This window comes from Anomaloglossus baeobatrachus, chromosome 1, assembly GCF_048569485.1.
Source record: "Anomaloglossus baeobatrachus isolate aAnoBae1 chromosome 1, aAnoBae1.hap1, whole genome shotgun sequence".
Taxonomy (NCBI): Eukaryota; Metazoa; Chordata; class Amphibia; order Anura; family Aromobatidae; genus Anomaloglossus; species Anomaloglossus baeobatrachus.
Window position 1 is genome coordinate 354,544,997 of NC_134353.1, and position 25,022 is coordinate 354,570,018.

Sequence of the window (25,022 nt, forward strand, 5' to 3'; positions counted from 1 at the left end):
ATCATACTCACAGGTCCCGCAACGTGTCCTGCAGACTCTGTCTCCCAGCGCTTCTGCTAACGCATCCGTCCGATCATTTCTGTTCTGTCCCCCCGGTAAGCACTTTTGGCTAAAAGGACCTACCGTGACGTCATACCCATGTGACCAGTCACGTGTGAATGTTGTATTATTACCTCATTGGCTACAGACTGGTCACGTGAGTATGATGTCATCACAGGTCATGGCACGCCGTGATGCGATGACACTCACACAATCTCCCGATGGCAGTGGGTCAGCTGCATGTATTTCCACAGCTGAGGAGCTGCTGTCGGGAGAGTGGGGTGATGCACTGCGAGACGCAAGTACAATCATCCCGTCACGGTCAGCCTGCTGAATCGTTCTGTCTAGAACGATGTAGCAAGCTGACATGGCTTTCTGTGCTTCTCACTGTGTATATAGACTGTCTGTGCACAAGATGAAGCAGAGTTGACATTGCGCTTTGCTTCTCACTGTGTATAGACTGTCTGTGCACAGTGATGAAGCTGACTTTGCTGTCCCTGTGGATTACGTCGGACTAAGGATTTTTTTTTATAATAAAGGTGGAATCTCTAAAGGTTTTTTTTGTTTTATTTCTAATAAAAAAAATTTGTGTGTTGTGTTTTTTTTTACTATTTCCTAGAAATTCATGGTGGCCATGTCTATTTTGGCATGACACCATGAATTTCGGGCTTAGTACCATCTGAGAATACAAAGCTGGTAGTAACCCCTTTATTACCCAGCAAGCCACCGCCATCACGACCGCTGGACGAGCCGGGTAAAGCACCTGGAAATGGCAGTACAGTACTGTGATGTCTGGCAATCAAAATACAGGGAAGCCCATTTTTTTTTAGTTATTTAAATAAATAATTTAAAAAAATGCGTGGGCGCCCGCTGCATTTTTTGTATTTCTAGCTAAGGGTAATCCAAGCAGCTACTGGCTACCAACCCCCACTGCTTGGTGTTACCTTCACTGGCAATGGAAAATCCAGGGAAGCTTTTTTTTTTTTTGAAGTTTTTTGCCAAAAAAATAAAAAAATAAATAAAAATCGCTTTGCCATATTTTTGCATGCTGGCCAGGTACAGCAGGCAGGTACGGGCTGCTGCAAACCCCCAGCTGCTTATTTGTACTCTGCTAGGAACTAAAAGTATAGGAAAGCCCTTTTTTTAAAATTTTTCTATGAATTTCATGAAATAATTAAAAAAAAAAATTACATGGGCTTTGCCCCATTTTTGTGTCCAGCCAGGTACAACTAGGCAGCTGGGGATTGGAATCCGCAGCGTAGGTTGGCCCAAGCGAATTGCAGTCCGCAGCCGCCCCAGAAAATGGTGCTTTCATAGAAAGGCACTGTATCCAACTCTTCCAGTGGCCCTGGTGATGAGTGGCACACTGGATAATAAGGGGAGCATGTCAGCAGGGAGCCGGCACTGACAGCTGAGAGCGGCGGACGCTGGTAACGAAGGTAAATATCGGGTAACCAAGGAAAGGGCTTCTTGGTTACCCGATATTTACATTGGTTACCAGTGTCCGCAGAAGCCGGCTCCCTGCTCACTGCACATTTAGTTGTTGCTCTGTCGCTGTCACACACAGCGATGTGTGCTTCATAGCGGGAGAGCAACAACTAAAAAATGGTCCAGGACATTCAGCAACAACCGGCGACCTCACAGCAGGGGCCAGGTTGTTACTGGATGTCACACACAGCAACATCGCTAGCAAGTTGTGCCTCAGCAGCGATGTTGCTAGCGATGTTGCTTAGTGTGACGGTACCTTTGCTCGAAGGTGAGCTTTGCACGTTGCGACATCGGTAACAATGTGTTACCGATGCTGCAGCGATAGTCCCGCCCCTGTCACACGTGCGATATCTAGTGAAAGCTGCCGTAGCGATTTGAAGCGGAGGGGCAGAGATGAGCAGGATGTAAACATCCCGCCCACCTCCGTCCTTCTCATTGCAGCCGGAAGGCAGGTAAGGTGATGTTCCTCGCTCCTGCGGCTTCACACACAGCGATGTATGCTGCCGCAGGAGCGAGGAACAACATCGTACCTGTCGCACCATCGGCATTATGGAAATGTCGGAGGCTGCAGCGATGATACAATAACGACGCTTTTGCGCTCGTTCATCGTATCAAAAAGGTTTTACACGTTGCGATATCGACTGCGACGCCGGATGTGCGTCACTTTCGATTTGACCCCATCGACATCGCACGTACAATGTCGCAACGTGCAAAGCCGCCCTAAGTTTTAAGGTATGCGGTTTTATATTTGCATCTGTAATTCATTGACACATTCATGTTTGGTACACACATTTCTACGTCAATTTTATTAATTTTCAGTAATAGTTAAGTTTTAATTTGGTTTTGGTAACTAACAGAATTTTTCCAGGCCCTGGCTAAAACGACAATAGTGAGGTCTGGTCACTTTAAAATACCTCCCATTGCTTCTTTTTTGTGATGTACTCAGTTGAGCATATACTTTAGTCACTTGTGTTGCCTGGTAATACAATGTAATGTCATAATCCTATGACGTCAATGGCCTTGGCTTTGATCAGGTAAATATCGGCAAGTCTCAGTTTAGAGTCTGACCATACACAAAGATTATGAACATGCACTTCAACTTCACAAAAAAATGTGTTTGTGCATGGATCTGTATGACTTGGATTAGGTATAGAGCTGTCAGAGGTTATTTTTAGCAATGGATTCTCCCAAATCATGAAAAAGGGAGATTGTTCCAAATGTACAGATCCGATTTTTTATTTTGCAATAAAGTTTAGAGAATAAAGGTTGTGATGGTTGGTAGAGATCCAAGTACCCAGATAGGTGATAGCATGTGATGCTCATGTAAGGATAAAGTAGTTTGTAGACACATCCCTATTGGATGGGGAATGCTGATATTATGAACCTCAAAATTGTGAGAGTTTAGTATATAGTTGCTAAGGTTTCAAAACGCTCTGGAATTCTAATACAATATTAAGGAAAGGTATTTCTGAATTAGCAGTCTATATTCTTAGGTCATAGGCATAAATGGTTGGTTAAAATCATATAATGCCCAAAATCACACCTTAGAGGTATCTTCCCGAATAGTTCCTTGGCCAGGCATTTCATGAGAACAGGGAACAAAAAATGGGAATTTGGAAAGGTTGCCGTTCACCCTAACCTGTGCTATTGGGGAGTACCACTATATGCATAGACAAGTCCTACACACACCAGAATCCGATGTAGTAAAACCCAAATGACCTTGTTGAAGACCTTTTTAGCATCTACCAAAAGGAGCCACAGTGATGCTCCATTGTGTGTAGCACTGGAGATCAGGGACAATGTTTTTATAGTGTTAACCTTTGACTCACCTCTCTTTTGTGTACAAATCCAACATGGTCTACATGGACAAAGTGCTTAACTATCTTTTTAAGCAACTTGTGCCTATATGCTAACTAATATACAAATCCTCATTTTATAAAAAATTATGTTGATGTTTATTCTTCCCAATTGTTATTTCTAGTAATCCTTTCCTGGCCATGAGGCTGGATTTCACTAAAATGCAGAAACTGGGCAGCAAGTTATCATAAAGTGAAACACTCAGTGACTAAGGTTGTTTTCACACTGCGTTCCTCTCCATATTCAGTGATCCCGTCCAAACCCCCAACAAAACGGGATTCGGACGTATGCGCCGCAGGGGCCAATGAATATAATGGTGTAGACTGAGTCACCATGTGCTCTGTCGTCAATATTTTAAGGGGTATACGATTACTGGTGGCGGACACCCAGATGCAGTCTACTATTGCCTGGGTGTCCACCTCCAATAGGGGTATACGCCAAAAATGAATGTGAAATGCTCAAACGTGTTCAGGTATATCAAAGTTATTCCTTATTAGTCATTAATACTAGGCAGTTCTTCTGTAGGTCAGGAGGTATTATGATTTCTCAGCTAACTCTGTCAATTGTGATACTGGGGCTAAGATGTAACATCAGGCCCAGCTCATGGATGACCGTGAAGTGTGTTATATAAATAAAAACTATTTTCTATAATTTTTTTTACTTCTAGGCCTGGTCTTACACACCCAACTTTTATGGTCCAAGCAATATCTGGACCTGCCGTAGATCTCCTGAAGAGAATAACAACCTCATATAGCCTTGTTTGGCTACTTAATTTGGACAGATCTGGACACCCATGGTACGTATTCGAACTGTAAAAGTCAGATACATAAAACAGGCCTCGAGAGGCTCAGGAGTTGCTCAATCCCAGTTTTATACACGTTTCATTTCCTCTGTGCTGATGCTGCAAAAATATATATATAAAAAAAGAATACTTACTGCCAGGTTTCCCAGCTGATAGCACCTAACATCAACGGGTCTTATGGAAACACTTTGGCCCTGATACATCAAGACAGGCGATTTTCTCACCTTTACTAATGAGGAGGCATGGTGGAGTTACACACTCCTGATTCATGAAGAGGTACACGCCTCTTCATGAATCAGAAGCATCTGATGAGCAGCATGTGCATGTATGCGCCAGAAATCTTATACCAGCCCCTGATTGATGTAAGATTTCTGGTGTAAGTAATGCCACAGCTCTTCATGAATTAGACATGCCATGGTGTAATGCCCACGCCGTGCCCCAGTTCCATTCATTTTGGTGTAACTGGGAGAAACTGCTGTGAATACGCTAAAAATTAAAAAAAAAATTGTGCCTCTCCAAGTTGGTACAAAATTGAGAATTTAAGCAAATTACAGAACAATTCCGGCAAAATTGCTTTGAGGAATTGTGGACCTATGTATCCAGCTCATATGAACGAGTCCTTTTGTCCAAGTTGGAGAATCCCTTCAAATTCTTTAAAGAATTGAAGTATTACGAACATGCAACACCTTATACACCGACAAGGCTGAAACTCAGCAGAGAAGAAAACTTATTCAGCATGTAACAGACGGTGGCACTTAGTTTTTGTTCAAAAATCCTCAGTGTACAGCTGTATAAAATTTGAAGACACACAATTAAATCCTGAATCTTAAAACGGGTGATCATGGCCTTCTGTGGAGAAAAGAGAACATTAAATTATGGACAAACGCTTATTCTTAAGACTCTAAAGGGTGCTTTACACATCGCTAACAATATATCATTGGGGGTCACTGTGTTTGTGACGCACATCCGTCGCCGTTAGCGACATCGCAGCGTGTGACACGTACGAGCGACCATCAACGATTTCAAAAGTGGTAAAAATCGTTGCTTTTGGAGAGGTCATTCTAAAACAAAATATCGTTGTTTGGGCACTAGCGATGTTGTTCCTCGTTTCTGTGGCACCACACATCGCTATGTGTGACACCGCAGGAACGACGAACATCTCCTTACCTGCCTCCACCGGCAATGCGGAAGGAAGAAGGTGGGCGGGAAGTTACGTCCTGCTCATCTCCGCCACTCCACTTCTATTGGTCGGCCGCTTAGTGACGTCGCTATGACGCCGAACGCGCCTCCCCCTTGAGGGAGGGATTGTTCGGCAGTCACAGCGACGTCGCTGACAAGGTATGTGCGTGTGACGCTGCCGTAGCGATAATATTTGCTATGGCAGCGATCACCACACATCGCACATACGACGGGGGCGGGAGCTATCGCACTCGACATCGCTGGCAATCGCTAGCGATGTCGCAGCGTGTAAAGCACCCTTAAGATTTTCATTGCTTTGCGCCTTTAATTGCTTTTTAATTTTCACCCAATTCATATTCTATTTCAGCCTTGTTTGAAGCTTAATTCATATGTTTGCCTATTTTTTTTAATTGCTTCCTCAATTGTGACTTTTTAGAAATTTGCTAAATTTGGCGCAACTCTACTCCAGTGTCACATGGAGTTATTTTCTGCACTTAAATCAAAAGATGCATCTTTTGATAGAGATGTGACTTTTTGCTCATATATATACACTGTATATACAGTGGGTACGGAAATTATTCAGACCCCTTTACATTTTTCACTCTTTGTTTCATTGCAGCCATTTGGTAAATTCAAAAAAAAGTTCATTTTTTTCTTCTTATTAATGTTCACTCTGCACCCCATCTTGACAGAAAAAAAACAGAAATCTAGAAATTTTTGCAAATTTTTTTAAACACGAAAAACAGAAATATCACGTGGTCAGAAGTAATCAGACTCTTTGCTCATTAGACGTAGAAGCCCCCTTTTGAGCACAGCCATAAGTCTTCTTGGGAATGATGCAACAAGTATTCCACACCTGGATTTGGGGACCCTCTGCCATTCTTCCTTGCAGATCCTCTTCAGTACAATCAGTTTGGATAGTGAATGCTGGTGGACAGCCATTTTCAGGTCTCTCCAGAGATTCTCATTTGGGTTTAGGTCAGGGCTCTGGCTGGGTCAGTCAAGAATAGTCACAGAGTTGTTCTAAAGCCACTCCTTTGTTATTTTAGCTGTGTGCTTAGGGTCATTCCCTTGTTGGAAGGTGAACTTTCAACCAAGTCTGAGGTCCAGAGCACTCTGGAAGAGGTTTTCTTCTAGGATATCTATGTTGTTGGCTGCACTCATCTTTCCTTCAATTGCAACCAGTTGTCCTGTCCCTGCAGCTGAAAAACCCCACCATAGCATGATGCTGCCACCACGTTTCACTGTTGGGATTGTATTGGGCAGGTGATGAACAGTGCCTGGTTTTCTCCACACATACCACTTAGAATTATCACCAAAAAGATCTATATTCGACTCATGAGACCAGAGAATCTTATTTCTGTTTTTTTTTGCAAACTCTATGCGGGCTTTCATATGTCTTGCACTGAGGAGAGGCTTCTGTTGGGTCACTCTGTCATAAAGGCCCGACTGGTGGAGCGCAGCAGTGATAGTTGATTTTGTGAAACTTTCTCCCATCTCCATACTGCATCTCTGGAGCTCAACCACAATGATCTTTGGGTTCTTTTTTACCTCTCTCACGAATGTTCAGCCAGGTCTAGGAAGAGTTCTGGTGGTTCCAAACTTCTTCCATTTAAGGATTATGGAGGGCACTGTGCTCTTAGGAACCTTGAGTACTGCATAAATTATTTTGTAACCATGGCAAGATCTGTGCCTTGCCACAATTCTGTTTCTGAGCTCCTTGGGCAGTTCCTTTGACCTCATGATTCTCATTTGGTCTGACATGCACTGTGAGCTGTGAGGTCTTATATACACAGTGTGTGCCTTTCCATATCAAGTCCTATCAGTTTAATTAAACACTGCTAGACTCCAATGAAGGACTAGAACCATCTTAAGGAGGATCACAAGGAAATGGATAGCATGTGACTTAAATATGAGTGTCTGAGCACAGGGTCTGAATACTTATGACCATGTGATAGTTCAGTTTTTCATGTTTAAGAGATACTGTATATTAATCACAAAAAAAAATAAACTTTTTTGAATTTACCAAATGGCTGCAATGAAAAATGTCAAGGGGTCTGAATACTTTCTGTACCAACTGGTGTTTGTGTGCTATGTACAGTATGTGTGTGTGTGTGTGTGTGTGTGTGTATATATATATATATATATGCACACACAGCTGTAAAAAAAGCCCATTATTTTACTTTGTGCCAAATTCAATAACCGTGAGCACCATTTTGATGAATTTGGCACAATAAATAAGCAAATACCATGAGACAAAAAGAGAACAGTGACTTTAAAAAATACAAATGATGAATTGAGGCCTAAGTTTTATATATACCCAAATAGTTTTCCTATTTTCCATTACAGAGGTTAGCAGTTGGAAAAAAAAACCCCAAAAAAAAACAACCTAGATTTTCTTTCCATTACTTCTGAGCATGAGATAATGAGTTGAGAAGCCAATAAATTATAATTACTTATGAATGAACTCAAACTTTGTTATAAGCATTCAGCCATTGTAGTAAACAGATGCACTTGCCTGAAGCAGAAATAAATGGAACAAAACCAAATGCATCTTCAGAATATTTGCTTTGTGAAGCAGGAATTGTGACTGAGCATGGCCTGCACTCCTCTAGTTTATCTGCAAAGGAAAATGGAAAATACAACAAAAAAATAAAATAAAAATGGAGGAATGAATGCAAGTATGGAACATAAAAGTTAAATCTAAGCAAAACTAAAAAGGAGACATTTATATTAAAATATAAAGCAGAAACAAGTAGCAATGCAGATTATAAACAGCCAAATAGTACTTTTTCATGAGTTTAGGTATGAGTGTATCCCTAGGAGACAAAAAATTGAGAATGAATGACATGTATCTAAGTTTTCTCAAAAATAAGATAGGGTCTTATATTTTTTTTGCTCTGAAAGATGCACTGGGGCTTATTTTTAGGGAATATCTTCTATTTTCCCATGAACAAAAATCCACATTTATTCAAATATAGTCATGTCATCACGTTCTGGAACATCAACATTTTGTGTTAATCCTATTACTGGGTTAGATGTACATTTTCTTATCTGATCGGCTATTCTCATGGAGCAGAACCAGTCCTATAGTGGTGGGTACATACCATATTTACAAAGGTTTAAATTATCTACTTAAATTTATTATTCCCAGATACCCTCTAAAAGAATTACACTTACCGGACCCCAAACAATTAGAGTTGGCAAGTGAATGGGCTCTCACATACAAATCTGCATCACTGTCAGGTCTCCATTGGTGACTGTAAGCAGTATCACTTGCGCGGAGTGATACTGATACACGATCTGTTTGCAGCTGGAACGGTAAGGTATCTGACAGCAATACAGATCTCTGTATGAGAGCCCATTCACCATCAGCACTTGCCAACTGTAATTGTTTGGGGTCTGGTGAGTGCAATTTTTTTCTTTTTTTTGGGGGGGGGACTGCTTTCTTTTGGGGGTGTCCGCTTTCTTTTGGGGGTGTCTATTTTATTTGATGACGAGTCCTGCTGTATTCTTTAACTTTATTAGCTGTTTAGACACTTCTTTGTGGACCGCAACTAGGGCTTATTTTTTGGTAGGCCTTATGTTTTATGCATACTCCAAAAAAAGCCCCCAAAATATTGCTAGGGCTTATTTTCAGGGTAGGTCTTATTCTTGGGTTAATAAAGTATTAGCGTTTCTAGGCTACCAAAAAGTTATGAAAACTACGTTATGTGACTATGGTGCGTCAATTGTTAGCCAATTCATTTTTAGAAACTGTAGATCCACAAGGTTATATTTGTCTCCGACGCTGTAGGTAAATATAGTCTTCAATTAAAAAAAGATCTGCTTTTTTATTTGGAAATATTGCCACTCTTATTCATAGGCTGTGTTTTCAATTGCTACATCTTTATTACTATTACTTACTTTATTGTTTTACATTTTAAAGACTATTAATTTCCATTATGGAGACACAAACAGAGAATGGGGGATATCTGATGATAGCATGGGCCTTGAATTTTATAGTGGTTAATAAAATAATTGCTTGGATTAGTCAATAAAACAAGCTTATTTTGTATATAATGATATGATATTTTTGCTTTGGTGCTACAAATGTGGAAATACCTCATGGCTTACAAATGAAGAAGAAAAATCCTGTGCCATCAGGTGCTGGCACCGGGAACAGGCAGGCGCGTAAGTGCAAGTATGTGATTTGCATACATGCAGTCACGTACTGACTAGACATGAATTGAGCAAGGTCAGACAAGTCTAGTTGGAATGTGGCCTCAGATTTGCAGATCGCATACTTGCAGTCACATGACCATCCACTCCCAGCGCTGGCAACACCAATCTGCTCACTGTAAGGGTTAAGAAGTCTGCAGTCACATAGAGTGACCCCTTTAATTTTAATATGGCACTAAATTTTATTTGTAACAAACTTCAAAATAATTAAGCATCTAAAATATAGGAGCCATATTTAAAACATTGGACAACCCTTGACCTCTGTCCATATACAACCATATAAATTATTATCTCCTTAAGGACGTATAGCATCAGAGCTAATCTGAACCATCTTTTTTTAGAATGCTAATTGAAAAAGCTGTCCTTCTAAAGACCTGACACTCATTTACTGGTCCCAACATAATAACCCACCAACAAGGGTGGAAAATTACAGTAGACACCATATTGTCACGAAACATAAATGAAGGGGTAATGATTATAGTGATACCTTAAACTATACACCACTCGGGAACAAGTCCCTCTCTATTTGTCTGTATCCTAAAAGCTACTGAACAAGGCTATCAAAACACGCATACATCTTTTGAATTTAAAGAAAACTAATAAATGTTACATTTTAACTATCCTCTAGACTCTGAATTGTGAGCATTTTTTGTACATATTACTATCATAAAAGGGCGATCCCTAAATAAAATATATGTTATACTCCAGTTAGGGCATATTAACAGTCCTAATATTATACAGAGGGGCATTCATCTACATGGCAAGCAAGTATTACATGTTCTCTGCACCAATTGGACATTAATGGTTGGTCACTAGGATATGCCATCAAAGTGTGTCCAACAATAAGAGAACTTGTTAGTTTTTTTTTATAGATGTGGATAAATTTGTCACTTATACGTAGGAGAGTTGGATAAGAAGGAAATCTTTCCAAAACCTCTCTAAGCCAACCACCTTTTACATACTAATTATTTGCAGATGACCCTTTAAAGTAAACATACATGTAAGATAAATGTAGCTTGTTTGTGGAACATGAAACCACCATTGAACGACTCTTTCCCGGCACAGTCATACACATCTTAGTCCATACTGGCAGTTATAGTCATCCAATCAGACCATATATGTTCAATCACATGATGGTCAGTGACTGAGTTATCTTTCTGGAAATATTAAATCCAACTATTAGCCCCCCAAAAAATTTAACACAACCAATTTCATATCAGGCAACTGCAATATTTGACCAGATAGCTAAAACAATCATTCATTTACCATATTTTTTGCATTATAAGACGCACTTTTGTTCCCCCAAATTTTGGGGTAAAGTAGGGGGTGCGTTTTATAATCTGAATATATGGATTATATACTGCAGGGCCCAGGGAAGGTGGGGGCAGCTCTGGAGTGGTGCAGGCGGCTGAGGTAGGCTAGTGGAGGCTGCAGGAGGCAGCAGGAGATCTCCTGCTGCTGCTCATATAATATGCACTGCTGCTGTCCATCACCGTAGTGCTGAAACCGCACCGCGGTGATGGGGTGGGGAAGCGGCGCATATTATATGTGCCTGCGCCATCCTTGGATGGCACATGCCCCCCCTGTGTTAGATATGGCCCCCATGCTGATGCTCATCTTAAAATAAAAAAGTTTTACTTACCGCCTCCAGCGCTGATCTCCAGATATCTCCCCGGTCTCCCTGCTGACGCTGTGATCAGGCATGCAGAGATGATGTAACTCTGCTGTGCCGATCACATGACCGGAACCGAGAAGCAGGAAGTGCAGGAACTCAGCAGCATGGAGGGAGACACGAGAGAGGACAGCGCTGGGGAAGGTAAGTAAAGAGTTTTTTTTATTTTACTATGGGCAGCAGCATGGGGGCCATATCAAACACAGGGGGACGTGTGCCATCCATAGGGGGCCATGGGCAGCACAGGGGAACATGTGCCATCCATAAAGGGCCATGGGCAACACAGGGGGACACGTGCTATCCATAGGGGGCCTTAGGCAGCATAGGGGGACGTGTGCCATCCATAGGAGACCTGTGCCAGCTGTAGCGGATGTGTGCCAGCAATAGGGTACGTGTGAAAGCACAGGGGGACATGTGCCAGCACAGGGGGATGTGTGCCATCAATAGGAGACGTGTGCCATCAATAGGAGATATGTGCCATCAATAGGGGACGTGTGCCATCAATGGGGGACTTGTGCCATCACTGGGGGACATGTGCCAGCACAAGGGGGCTATATTCAAAATAAGGGGACCATATCCAGATTAAGGGGGCTAATTTTAGGGTGGGGGGCTATGAGGGACATATACCCTATATGATTTGTTAGACGGGCACTGGCATTATAAGACAGACCACATTTAACATTAAAAAAACATTTTTTCTCTTTTCCTTCATTAAATTTGGGGTGCGTCTTATGATCAGGTGCGTCTTATAAAGCGAAAAATACGGTAACTTTTACTCAAACAATGATAATTTTGGTTAAGATTGTTAATTTTCAGCATCTAGTGTTTAATGTCTTAACGCCATCTTGGCGTAAAAAATTCCATAAGTAAACTTAGAAGAGCCTTGCTGAGTGGAGCGAGTGCTGCATTAAAACGCAAGGGGTCATACAAATGCATAGTTAAACACAATAATGGGGATGTTTTCAAACATACTACCGATGCCACATGTGTCACTATAAAGGCAGTGTCAGCTTATAAATTAGTGGTTTACATATTGGTGCAGGAAAGAAGAGTTTAGGTTCATGGAGAACTGGGCTGATTAGCCTGTTGACAAGCACTACAGTACCCATAACTCAATAAAACGGGTGCAACTGTGCTGGGGAAAAAATAGTCAGACGGATGGAGTAGCTTTTAAATTAGGACCAGGGTAAGGGAGGTTGGTTGTGCAAAATAAAAAAAAAAAGGATATAGAGAACAGACAAACACAGGGAGACAGTATGGATCAATAAGTGCTTGGAGGGAGCTGGCATATGCAAGAAAAGTAGGGAGGTTAGTAGGAATACTAAATGTGAGAAATGCAAAATATCTTGCAAAATAGGTGAATTGTAGACTTTTTTGTAAGCTACAGACTACGACATGTTGTTCGTTAGAAAAATTTGACAGGACCAGTTATGTTGAATAGACCAGATACAATATTACATCTACAGGTACAGAAGGATTTGGTCAGCAGTGACCATTATATGGTAAGTTTCAAAGTAATTTTAAATAAAACATTTTAAAGAGGAAATGCAAAAACATGAAACTTTAGAACTGCCAAATTCAATCAATTAAGGGAAGAGCTTGGTCTTGTGGATTGCGATCATGTCCTGTAACCCTTTGCTCATTCACTCATATTTAAGTCACTTGCTGTCCATTTCCTTGTGATCCTCCTTGAGATGGTTCTACTCCTTCATTGGAGTCCAGCTGTGTTTAATTAAACTGATAAGACTTGTTTTAGAAAGGCACACACCTGTCTATATAAGACCTCACAGTACATGTCAGACCAAATGAAAATCATGAGGTCAAAAGGAACTTCCCAAGGCGCTCAGGGGCAGAATTGTGGCAAGGCACAGATCTGGCCAAGGTTACAAAATAACTTCTGCAGAACTCAAGGGTCCTCAGAGCACAGTGGCCTCCATAATCCTTAAATGGAAGACGTTTGGGACCACCAGAACTCTTCCTAGACCTAGGTGAGAGAGGTAAAGCAGAACCCCAAGATCACTGTGGCTGAGCTTCAGAGATGCAGTAGGGAGATGGGAGAACGTTCTACAAAGTTAACTACCATTGCAGACCTCCACCAGTCGGGCCTTTATGGCAAAATGGCCCGATGGAAGCCTCTCCTCAGTACAAGACATATGAAAGCCCGCAAAGACTTTGCAAAAAAACACATGAAGGACTCCCAGACTATGAGAAATAAGATTTTCTGGTCTGATGAGATGAAGATAGAACTTTTTAGTGATAATTCTAACCGGTATGTGTGGAGAAAACCAGGCACTGCTCATCAGCTGCCCAATACAATCCCAACAGTGAAGCATCATGCTATATGGGGGTGTTTTTCAGATGCAGGGATAGGACGACTGGTTGCAATTGAAGGAAAGATGAATGCGGCCAAATACAGTGATATCCTGAAAGAAAACCTCTTACAGAGTGCTCTGGACCTCAGATTTGGCTAAAGATTCACCTTCCAACAAGACAATGACCCTAAGCACACAGCTAAAATAACAAAGGAGTTGCTTCAGAAGCCCTGACCTAAACCCAATTGAGCATCACTGAAGAGACCTGAAAATGGCTGTCCACCAACTTTCACCATTGAACCTGAGAGAGCTGGAGAAGATCTGGAAGGAAGAATGGCAGTGGACCCCAAATCCAGGTGTGAAAATCTTGTTGCATCGTTCCCAAGAAGACTCATGGCTGTACTAGCTCAAAAGGGTGCTTCTACTCAATACGGAGCAAAGGGTCTGAATACTTATGCCCATGTGATATTTCAGTATTTCTTGTTTAAAAAATTAGCAAAAAATTCTACATTTTTTTGGGGGGGGGGGGTTCTGTCAAGATGGGGTGTAGAGTGTACATTACTGAGAAAAAAAAATGAACTTTTTTGAATTTACCAAATCACTGCAATGAAACAGACTGAAAAATATAAAGGGGTCTGAATACATTCCATACCCACTGTAAGTACATGCATTAAAAACTGGTTAAGAGACAGGAAACAGTCATAAAAAATGCATTCTCTAAATGGGATGAAGTCAGCAGTGGGGACCATAAGGATTTGTGTTATGACCTTTTCTTTTTAAACTCTTTATTAATGACTTTGTGGATGCGATTGAGAGTAAAGTGTCAGTCTTTGCTGACAACACCAAACTATGTAGGATAATAAAATATGAACCTGACAGTATAATATTACAGAACGATTTGGATAAGAAGTCAGCATGGGTAGATGAGGTTTAATGTTGATAAATATAGCATAAAGCACCTAGGATGGGGTAATTGTATTGAGTGGTATATATATTAAATGGAAAATACATGGGACTAGAGTACAGGAAAAGGACTTGAATATTCTGGTTACAAGTAAGCTGAACAGCAGCACTCAATGTCAGGCAGCAGCTGCTAAAGCAAACAAGATTTTAAGGTGTATAAAGAGAATATAAAATACAGTGATCCCAATGTATTGTTATCCCTTAAGTCACTGGCAAGGCCACATCTAGAATATGGGATCAAGTTTGGGGTTTCACATTGTGAAAAGGATATTGGGAAGACAGAATCAGTTAAAATACGGGCAACTAGATCATTATATGGGATGGAAGGCCTCTCCTGCCTCACTCAGTGGAGAACTCGCTTAAGTAATATATATATATATATATATATATATATATATATATATATATATATACATACATACAAACACACACACACACACACACACACACACACACACACACACATATATATATACAAACAGTCAATACAAAAGGCTGGCATATAACTTATTCCTTACATGGACCTTACAAAGGACCAGGGCACATTACGTGTGGAAGAAATGGAATTCTGGCAGCTAAATGGGAAAGGGTTCTTTACAGTTAGAGCAGTCAGACTGTGGAATGCCTTAGTAGAAGAGGTACTAATGGCAGTTGCTTTAACAGCATTTAAGAAGGGGCTGGATGTTTTACGCACAACAAATTTCATTGTGGGTTATAGATCCTCTAGCAAGACAGAATGTAGAACTGGTGGAAAATGTTTGAACTTGAAAGTGTGTTTTTTTTCAACCTATATATAATTATGTATGTAACTACTGTAGGTCAATGCCTCATTCTGAGGGCAGCATGAAAGAGCTAACTTTTTACTAATCTAGTATCTAGTCCACTATTCAATTGCAAGTAATCCAAAATTCATTAGAAAATCTTTATAATTTATTCTAGGATTATTTTGAAAAAAGATAAAATTAACTAAAAAAGAGAAGTCTGTATCATCAGTTTTCCCTGCAGCAATTAATCAGATTACAGCTTGACATTTTTCGATACAGATTTTAGGCATTTAACATAACACAATGAGAGAAACAAATCTTTACATTAAAAAAATTCCTTGTAATTTTCAGTAAAAATACAAGACAGTTTCACAAAGTTTGCGATAATATACAGAATTGCATTGCAGCTTGCAAGTCAGCACGGTAACACATTATACAGAGCATTAATCCTACTTGACCTTTACTGTTAAGATGTTGAAGCCAACAAGGCTGACATTAATTTGTATATTTAAAATTGATTTTTCAAATATTTAAAGATCCTGCTAAAATGGAAAAAAGCCGGGCTTGCCCTCCTGGAGATACTGCCAGTAAGTAAGGCTGTCTAAAAACTACCAGCACTACCAGTACTGGGACTGTACGTAAACCTATTACCCAACAACCAACCTGTAAAACTGCAAACAACTTTGGATCATGACTGTTTTAATACTATGCGGAATCTGGATAACAACTCACATTTCAGCAATACTTTTCATGGTCTGAACAGCTGCAGTGACTTCGTATTATAACAAAGCAGAATTCCAGCAAAATCGGACATGCTCACGAAAACCAGCTATACTTTTCCACTGATTGTTGCAATCCTGGTTTTGGCATACAAATACTGAGGCAAAGAACTCACCAAGTTTTTTAGCCTTAAAGGCTTATTCCCATTTCCAAGATCCTATCACACTATGTAGTAGGCGTAATAATAAGATGAAAACCCTCCAATTCTAAAGGTAGTATAGATCTTCTGATTAGCTACTTCTTACCTCATGTGCAGGGCATTGCAGCTTAGGTATCCATGGTTACACCCACTCATATAGTGACAGGTAGTTGCTCATGGTTGTAACCATGGATACCTAAGCTGCAATGCCCTGCACATGAGGTAAGAGACATGGCTACATAAGGAAAACTATGCTACATTTCTAATTGGAAGTATTTGCTAATATTATTATTATTATTATTATGCCTATTACATATTGGGATAGGATCTTGGAGATGTGAATAACCCTTGAAAGTTACCGGTGGGATTATCAGTAGTTACACAAAGGCCAGGGTATATTTGCTACACATTTTATTCCAGGGGACCTCTCCTTACCCCAAAAACCTAACTAACATATGTGACATGAATTATATGTAGAAATTACAAAAATAACAAGATGGAAGAAAATGATGGGAGAACAGCCATCTTGATTTCTATACTCCTCTATAGCTTTTGTTGGAATTGCTTGCACACACAAAGTCAGTTATTCCAGATAATGAGTACACCTTGATAAGAATTTAATCAGTTTCCCAACCTTTAAATTGGGGTTCCAATACAGCTTTTGAGTGCTCTATATATAAAAAAACACGAGATGAGCCATATGACTGCATCTTCAGCGATGTCTTAAAAAAAAATGGCCAAGAAAGCGGCCATATGGGTGAACCTACACTCTGGATCCATGGCTGCCCTACAGTTACATGTATGAGGAGTTCTACAGTTGTCTAGGGAGCTTGTATTTCATTATATAACTGGAGTATTGCAATAGGAAGAAAAAAAAGCCCTTTGTTCAAAATAATTGAAAATGTATGCCCAGTTACATCACGTAGACTTGAACAAAAAGATTCTCAGGACTCTGGTCTAGGAGCCCCATCGAAATCCGTGCCTGCCAGGCCAGAGCTCTGTGATCCTGTTACCTACTGGTATAACCGGCGCCTCTACTTATTACAAAGCCAGGTTATGATGTGTGTTACACCCCAACAACGACGCCATGTTGGGCCAACTAATCAGAAGAGGTACAAGGGATTTCATCAGGTAGGAGGAGGTGGAAAAGGGCTTTGGTCCTGTAGGCAAGGCCTTCCAACATAGTCACCGGGCCAGGAGCGTGCAATTTTTTTTGCTCAACTCTACATGTTACTTGCTGTAACAAGGCACAAATTTTCAATTGTTTTGCATAATACCCTTTTAACCTTACTACTATTACAATACTCCAAGAAATGGATCGCACAAAAGAACTATAGTTTCTTAGCACCTAATCTCCCATGTACCAGGAGGGCTTGTTTCTTCAGTGTCTACTTGACTAGGCTATGTAGGAATGCTTTCAAAATCCTGAAAGAAACTGTCGTCTGATTCATACTGTCCGAACCAAAAGGCAACATGAATAATTATGAAGTATAAACATGCATGTTATGTGGAAGCTAGCCAGGAATAAGGTGACTGGTCGCTAATTTAAAGGGGCTGTCCTACAAAGTACATTTTAAATTGATGGCCCTTGGAATAATAAGTTCCACAATTGGATGTGTTTTATAAAATGTTCCTGTGCTGAGAATCTTATAAATGTGTCCCTGCTGTGTACTGTGTAATGGCTGTGTCTGTAGATATGCTCCAGTTCATAGTTGGCACATCGCACAGCTATCATCTATTGATTAAAATGTACTTTGTGGGGAAACCCTTTTAAGTCCTTCTCGCTTCTCACCGCCAAATAAACTTGAGGGAGCTGGTCTCGGATATATGCGGCTCATGGCAAGAACCATGAGAGCGGTTCCCTTTAATATGAATGTAAGATAAGTAATGTAACATATTTTACAGTGTTACCTAAGATTCCTGTGCATGGAAACATGACCAATAGTAAGTCAGCTACTTAGGATGCGAAAAGGATTGATTTTCATTTATTCTGCAGAACTTATATAGCAAACATGTCAATGAAGTGTAGGACATACAGTATATGCAACTTTACAGCTAGTGCTGTAGCATTTTGAGAAATGAGATGTAGTTTGCTGCCATCATGTGGCCATAACAACAAACAGCAGACAAACTTAGTTTCCATTTCATGATTTATCTTACAATTGTAATATATGACCATTAATATACATTATCATCAGAGATGAGAGTTGTTATAGATGAGATTCTATTTAGCTAGAAGAGGGGAGGGGCAGAGCTCTGCCTGAAGCTCCTCCCTCTGCCAAATTCTAATGTAAAAGCCTTAATAAATCATAATATTTTGTGACATTTGGCCTTTACATGCCCAGTTACGCCAATACTAGAGTGGACAGAATAGGGTGTGACTACTTCCGCTCGTCAAATTTTTGAAAAGTTATGCCACTATATTGGTGTAACTTACTCTAGGAATGTACTTCCGATACTCAGTCCAGGAATGTGCTAGTCTCAGATACTAACTAGAGTTCACACTGATAGTAGAAGATGCACGTCAGTTGACCGATGCGCCTAATTCATTAAGCCGCTTAATGAATTAGACGCATTGTACTCCAGTGAGCCCCGCCTCTTCATTAAGAATGGTGAGAGCAATGGCAGTCTTAATGAATTGGGCCTAAGTGTCTGTGCTGGGAGTTTTCATGACATATAACATTAATGTACTTCACAATAGTGATGCAAAAAATCTCATCCCAATATGTAGTAAGTGGAATAATAATAATAGTATTAGCACACACCTCCAATTAGAAATGTAGTATAGTTCTCCTGATTCACTATGTCCATTACCTCATGTTCAGGGCACTGCAGCACCTTAGGTATCCATGGTTACAATCCCACATATAGTCACAGTTAGTTAGTTGCTAGTGGTCATAACCATGGATACAGTGTTTCCCCGAAAGTAAGACACTGTCATATTTTTTATTGCCCCTGAAAATGCGTTGTGGCTTGTTTTCGGTGTAGGACTTATTCTCAGGGAAACACATTTGGTGGAAAGTTTACACCTCAAAAAAATGCAGATTCTACCCCCTCCCCCTTCTCAGGAGACTCAAACTTACTAGACCACTGGGATCTGTATGGCTCCCAGGTCCTCCTGCAATCTTCGGCGGGCCATCTCAGCAGCTGCACGCCGTCCTCCCCTGCTTCTGGCCAACACACTCGCATACATCAGATCACACACACACACACACACACACACACACACACACACACAAAATCAAACATCATATCGCACACCCACACTCACCACATCCAGCAATATCTATTGCTTCCGGGTGGCAGAAAATCATGGGATGCAGTGCAGTGGAGCAAAAGGACTTGCGGGGGAACGCATACAGCATCAGCGGCTGGAACGCATACAGGTCCTGTAAACATTCCAGCTGCAGGTCCTCGCGCTCCACTGCACTTTGTCTCACTCTGCCAGCCAGAAGCAAGCGATATCACTGGATGTGGTGAGTGTGTGTGCGATCTGATGTGCGTGCGTGCACACAATCTGTTGTGTGTGGGTGTGCAATTCGCTGCAGGTCCTCCCGTTCAGCATCTGGTGAGTATGATTGGTGGTCATCTGTCTTACAGTATCTCTTTTGGGTCTGCTTTCTATAATGAAGTGTCCTGCAGTATCTTTAACTTTTTAGCTACATGAACACTTTATTATTGAACCGCAATTAGGGCTTACACTGTAAATGCTGAAAACTATTGCTAGGGTTTTATTTTTGGAGTAGGGCTTATTTTCAGGGAAACATGGGAGCTAAGCTCCTGTAATGCCCTAGAGACATAGCTATATCAGAACTATACTACATTTCTAATTGAAGGTATTTGCTAATATTATTATTATACCTACTACATATTGGGATAGGATCTTGGAAATTAGAATACGCCTTTAAAGGGAGCAGTATAAACCTCATTGCAGTCAAACTACTAGTGTCAACTTCAGCAAGAATTTTATCAACGGTTGTGTGAAAAGAAATAGGGAATTTTTAACTATCAAAAAGCTAGAAAACCAATAAGACTTCTGGTCCATGTAGATTAAATAAAGTTAATATCAATTAAAATAAATAATGAAAATAAAATTCTAGGTACTATTGCCACAGGACACCTGCATTGACCCCGCAATGTGACTAGTTGGATCACATACTATCTTGTGTGTGCACCAAAAGGCTCTCAGGAATGCAATGAAAAAGTGACTTTCGCTTCACAAGTAAGGAGACTAGAGCGGCGCTGATCAGCAACAGAGCAAACCATGTATAGACAATGTAGAAAATGAATATCAATAGTAAGAATAATCATTTTATCGGCCCAGGCTACCAGAGAAACTAGGTATAACCAGTAAACCCAGGAATGCTCCAAAAAGAGAAAAATCAATTGTGGAGGGTGTTGGAGAGGGATTTTCTCATCTCTCTTTTGAGCTTAAAGGGAATCTGTCACCAAGTTTTTGCTCCCCCATCTGAGAGCAGCATAATGTAGAGACAGAGACCCTGATTCCAGTGATGTGTCCCTTACTGAGCTGTTTGCTGTCATTTTGATAAAATCAATGTTTTCTCTGCTGCAGATCTAGCAGTTAAACAGAGCTCATGAATATGCTGGACTACCTGGCAGCAGGCCCAGTAGTCCTCTAATGATAATCTAGTGCTCAGTAATCAGTGATTGTATCAAAACTACACTAAGCAGCCCAGTAAGTGACACATCGCTGGAATCAGGATATCTGCGCTTATGTAATGCTGCTCTCAGATTAGGTGGAAAAAACCTGGTGACAGATAATCTTTAAATGCACTCGAACATATTTTCTGCTATAAAAAGGATTTGTTTACTCCCGTTTTCATTTGTAAGTCATTCAACAATGGAATTACCTATTATATAGGGAAACTACCATATCTGATCACCATGCATTCTAATACTGATTATATATAGGTATAATTGAGACATTATATAACACTTATCAGATAACTTCATATATGGATCTAAAAATTGGTTACAGTATGTTTGAGCACTTCAAGGTGGTTTTTCCATAGTCCTGCTTAAAGGGGTTGTCCACTACTTGGACAACCCCTTATTATTCCCCACGTGTGCTCCCATAAAAATAATACAGCTTATACTCACCTCCAGTGCCGGTGCAGTTCCAGCAATGTTGGAACTCAACACGTGAGCCCTGTGAACAATTAGAGCCAGCTTCATTCTCCCTGCCTTTGTACGGTTAAGTAAGTAACAGGAAGTGAGTGGCAGCCACAACGCTCACTCCATCCTGTTAATTACTGAAACATCCGAAGGTGGGGAGAGGGAAGCTGGCGCTGATTTCTTGCGGGTCATAACAATGTCACATGGGACCCAGCAACGCGAGTTCCGGCATAGCTAAAACTGTTCTGGCACTGGAGGGGAGAATAGGGGGATGAGAAGGGGTTGTCCAAGTAGTGGACAACCCCTTTTAAGTTAACATGTCATCAGAAAATGACAAACAAATCAGTTTTATATATTTTACATTTTTAAACATTTGATGTTTTTTGTTTTGTCATTTTTTTAATTTCTCATTTAATCAAACTCAGAAATCTTCCATTGTTCACACTGGTGCCTAGGTCTAATTCTATACTCATGTTTACTGTACAAATGACTTTTCATTAGTCTCATAATCATCAGAGACATGAATACAAGTACAGTTAACTTCTATATACATTAAATATCACACAATCCACCATTCACAATAAAAAGAAATGGAAATAGAGGCCACACTCTACAAAAACTGTTCTTCTTTTACTTACTCATGCAATATTTCACTTGTGTTGGCCTTGGCCAATGATATACCTGGCTAACACAGCTGTAACATTGCATGGGTAGGGTACATATAAGGAGATTATTTTTCTAAAGTGCAGTCTCTATTTCCATTTCTTTTTCTTGTGAAAGGTGGATTCTGTGTTATCTACTGTATATAGAAGTTATCTTTAATTATAAACCTGTCTCTGATGATAATGATACTACCGAAAAGTCATTTGCTTTGAAAGAGCCTGTGCTGCTTGTTTTCCTGTCATCTTTCACAATAGGTGATGGTCACAGCTCAACTCACTGCCCATACTTTGCTTAATCAGGGAAAGTGCCCAGAAAACTGTGAATGAGTCAGAGCCAGTTACTGTCAACCTATTTCCACATGGTTGCTAAAAAGAACAGATAGTAAAAGCCTAATGTTAAAACTAATGAGCATTTTAAAAATTTTATGATTTCTGAAATTGGTTTACATAGATTTAGAAAGCAAGAACAAAAATACATTTGATTCTGATTTAAAAAAAATAAATAAATGTAATTTTATGACGACAAAATATCTTTATAGTGCACTTTCACCAAATTTTGTTTCATGGTGGACGCGACACAATGCAACAGCTGCAGCAGAGCAGAATATTTTATTTTTTTTTCTAATTTTGTCTCTCTGTTTTGGAGATATGCGCAATCAATGTATTTAGCACCTAATGAATTAACTTTTTTATGTCCAAGTAGGTGTTGTCAGACAGGTTGTACCTCTTTCTACTGTATGATACTGACCAATCATAACCAAGCAAAAACAAAAAATCCAAAAAAAAAGAGAGAACACCCCACAATAGCTTACAATAGGTTTCTCAGTGTAATGATAAACTTGACGTGACATCACCGGATCCCCAAGGTCACGGAGCCCGGGGGTCAGGCATGGGGAACAGCGGTCTGCAATAGCACCTCTCACAGGCACTATTGCCAACATAAGGTATTTGAGAGAAACTTTGTTTCTCAACATAATATTGATCTAGAAAAAAAAATATGGATGAACCTGCTAATATCTCCGCAACAGGGAGGCAGAATTAAAAAGAAAAAGCTTTATTGCGCTTTGCAGCCGCTAAATATGAAAAATTTGGTGAAAGGTCCTCTTTAAGCACTGAATATTATTTTTGCAGAGTATTATGTAGGTAGCAAAGTATACATTTAGACCAGTCTATGAAAATGTAATTTGGTCAACATTAGGACATATAAATGTGCCAACTGATTGTATCATACATGTAAATCATCCAATTTGAGGCTAGCCATTTTGAGAAATACACTGTATCAATGCAATGTAAGGCTATGTGCGCACGTTGCGTACAGTTCACTGCAGAAATTTCTGCAGCGATCTGAAGAGCACATGTGCGCTTTAAATCGCTGCAGAAATGTCCGTAGTGAAGCCGATTCCATGCGCTCTGCCTGCAGCCCCTCCCATAGACAGAGCAGGAGCTGCCGACAAAGCGCACGGAAGAAGTGACATGTCACTTCTTTTTACGCAGCGCTTCGGCAGTAGCCGAAGCGCTGCGCTCTAAAACGCCACGTGCGCACGGTCCCTGCACAATCTCCATAGACTGTGCAGGGGACGCAGGACGCATGCAGTTACGCTGCGCTACAAAGCGCAGCGTAACTGCATGTATTTACGCAACGTGCGCACATAGCCTAAGATGACCCAGGTTAAAAGCAAAGTAGGGAGAGAAAAATTGTTCATGCCACAAAACATGTCCGTCTTTTAATGCCATATTGAGAAGATTTTTGTTAGAATACATGTAGATGGGCAGCCTCTTTAGAAAATGCTCATGCATTCCACTTCACAACACTTTAGGAAAAGAAGATTTGATATTGTTTGGTGTAGTCTGGTTAGTGAGTAGAAAAGACATCAAGTGAATGCAACAGGCACTGTTTGCTTGACAGAAGATGGAAATCTAGATTATTTTGTGAGACAGAAGATCATTTAACTATTCATGAGTATAAAATGAAAAGATTAGATTAGAGTCTATCAGATGCAAGCCAAAAAAAACAACAGAAGATGAACAGGTTTATTTAACATATTATGGAACACGAAAAGTGACTCCTACAGGCAGAGACATATCGGATGGACATTGTAAACATTAACGTAATGTGAAAAAGGGTCAACTCTTCTTTCAGGCGTCGTCATAGGGCATTACTGGTCCGAAAGAAAAATAATGTAGAAATAATGATAAAAAAAAAAGAAACAAAGCAAGAGACATAAAAGTCCCTTCTTGTACATCTCATTTATAATCAATGTCTTCTCTTGACAAGCCCTTTCCCTTGTCTTTTACATCTAATAAACCTGGACACAATGTTGCCCCTCAGACACGTAGAAAGAAGTTTTGTGTTTAATTGTGGTCCATAAGTCAGGGCATATTCTGGTCCAAGTTATTGTGAAGCAAATTAAGCCTTCAATGTCCCCTTACTTGATCTCAGGAGGTCAAATTCCCTGTCCAGCAACTCTTCTTCTGTTAACTTGGAGAAGTTATCATCTCCAAATGGATTCCAGCCCGACATGTCAGGGGGGTTGTTGCTGCTCTGTTTTGGTTGGCTTGGAGTGGGTTCCTTTTCTGGTAAACCTGTAGATCTGAAGCATGGATAAATAATGTTAACATAGCTAATAAGATGAAAATCATGTAAATCTATGCGAAAAATCAATGATCTTTAAGGTCAAGTGACTGATGGTTGACTGGACCTAAGCCACTGTCTAGTCTAAAAGTAGCTACGTGTATGAATAATAAAGCTCACAGTGTTACTTTTCAATCAGCCAACCAGTTCAATCAAGCGGCCAATCAGCGCTGGATTGACCATCAAGGAGAAGGCTTAGCTGTGGCTGGTCGGTCATCGCATATTGAGGTGAGAGAAGAAGCCACTGATCATGTGAACTTCAGGAGAGTGAGTGCCATCACCACTGGCACAGTGCCGGCAAGGGAGAAGAGTATAAGTGGTTTTATTTTAACCGGGGGCAAACACTAAGATTGAGAAAGGATGGTCTGAGTAGTGG

General features: G+C 40.4%; 1 protein-coding gene across 1 annotated transcript in view; it reads right to left on the reverse strand.

Annotated features, from left to right (window-relative positions):
* The window catches only part of BMP2K (BMP2 inducible kinase), a 276,469-nt gene that overhangs the window by 18,190 nt on the left and 233,257 nt on the right, over positions 1–25,022 (reverse strand). Inside the window, 2 exon segments of the mRNA XM_075352427.1 lie at positions 7,884–7,985; positions 24,445–24,605. Of these exon segments, the coding sequence (XP_075208542.1) occupies positions 7,884–7,985; positions 24,445–24,605 (263 nt within the window).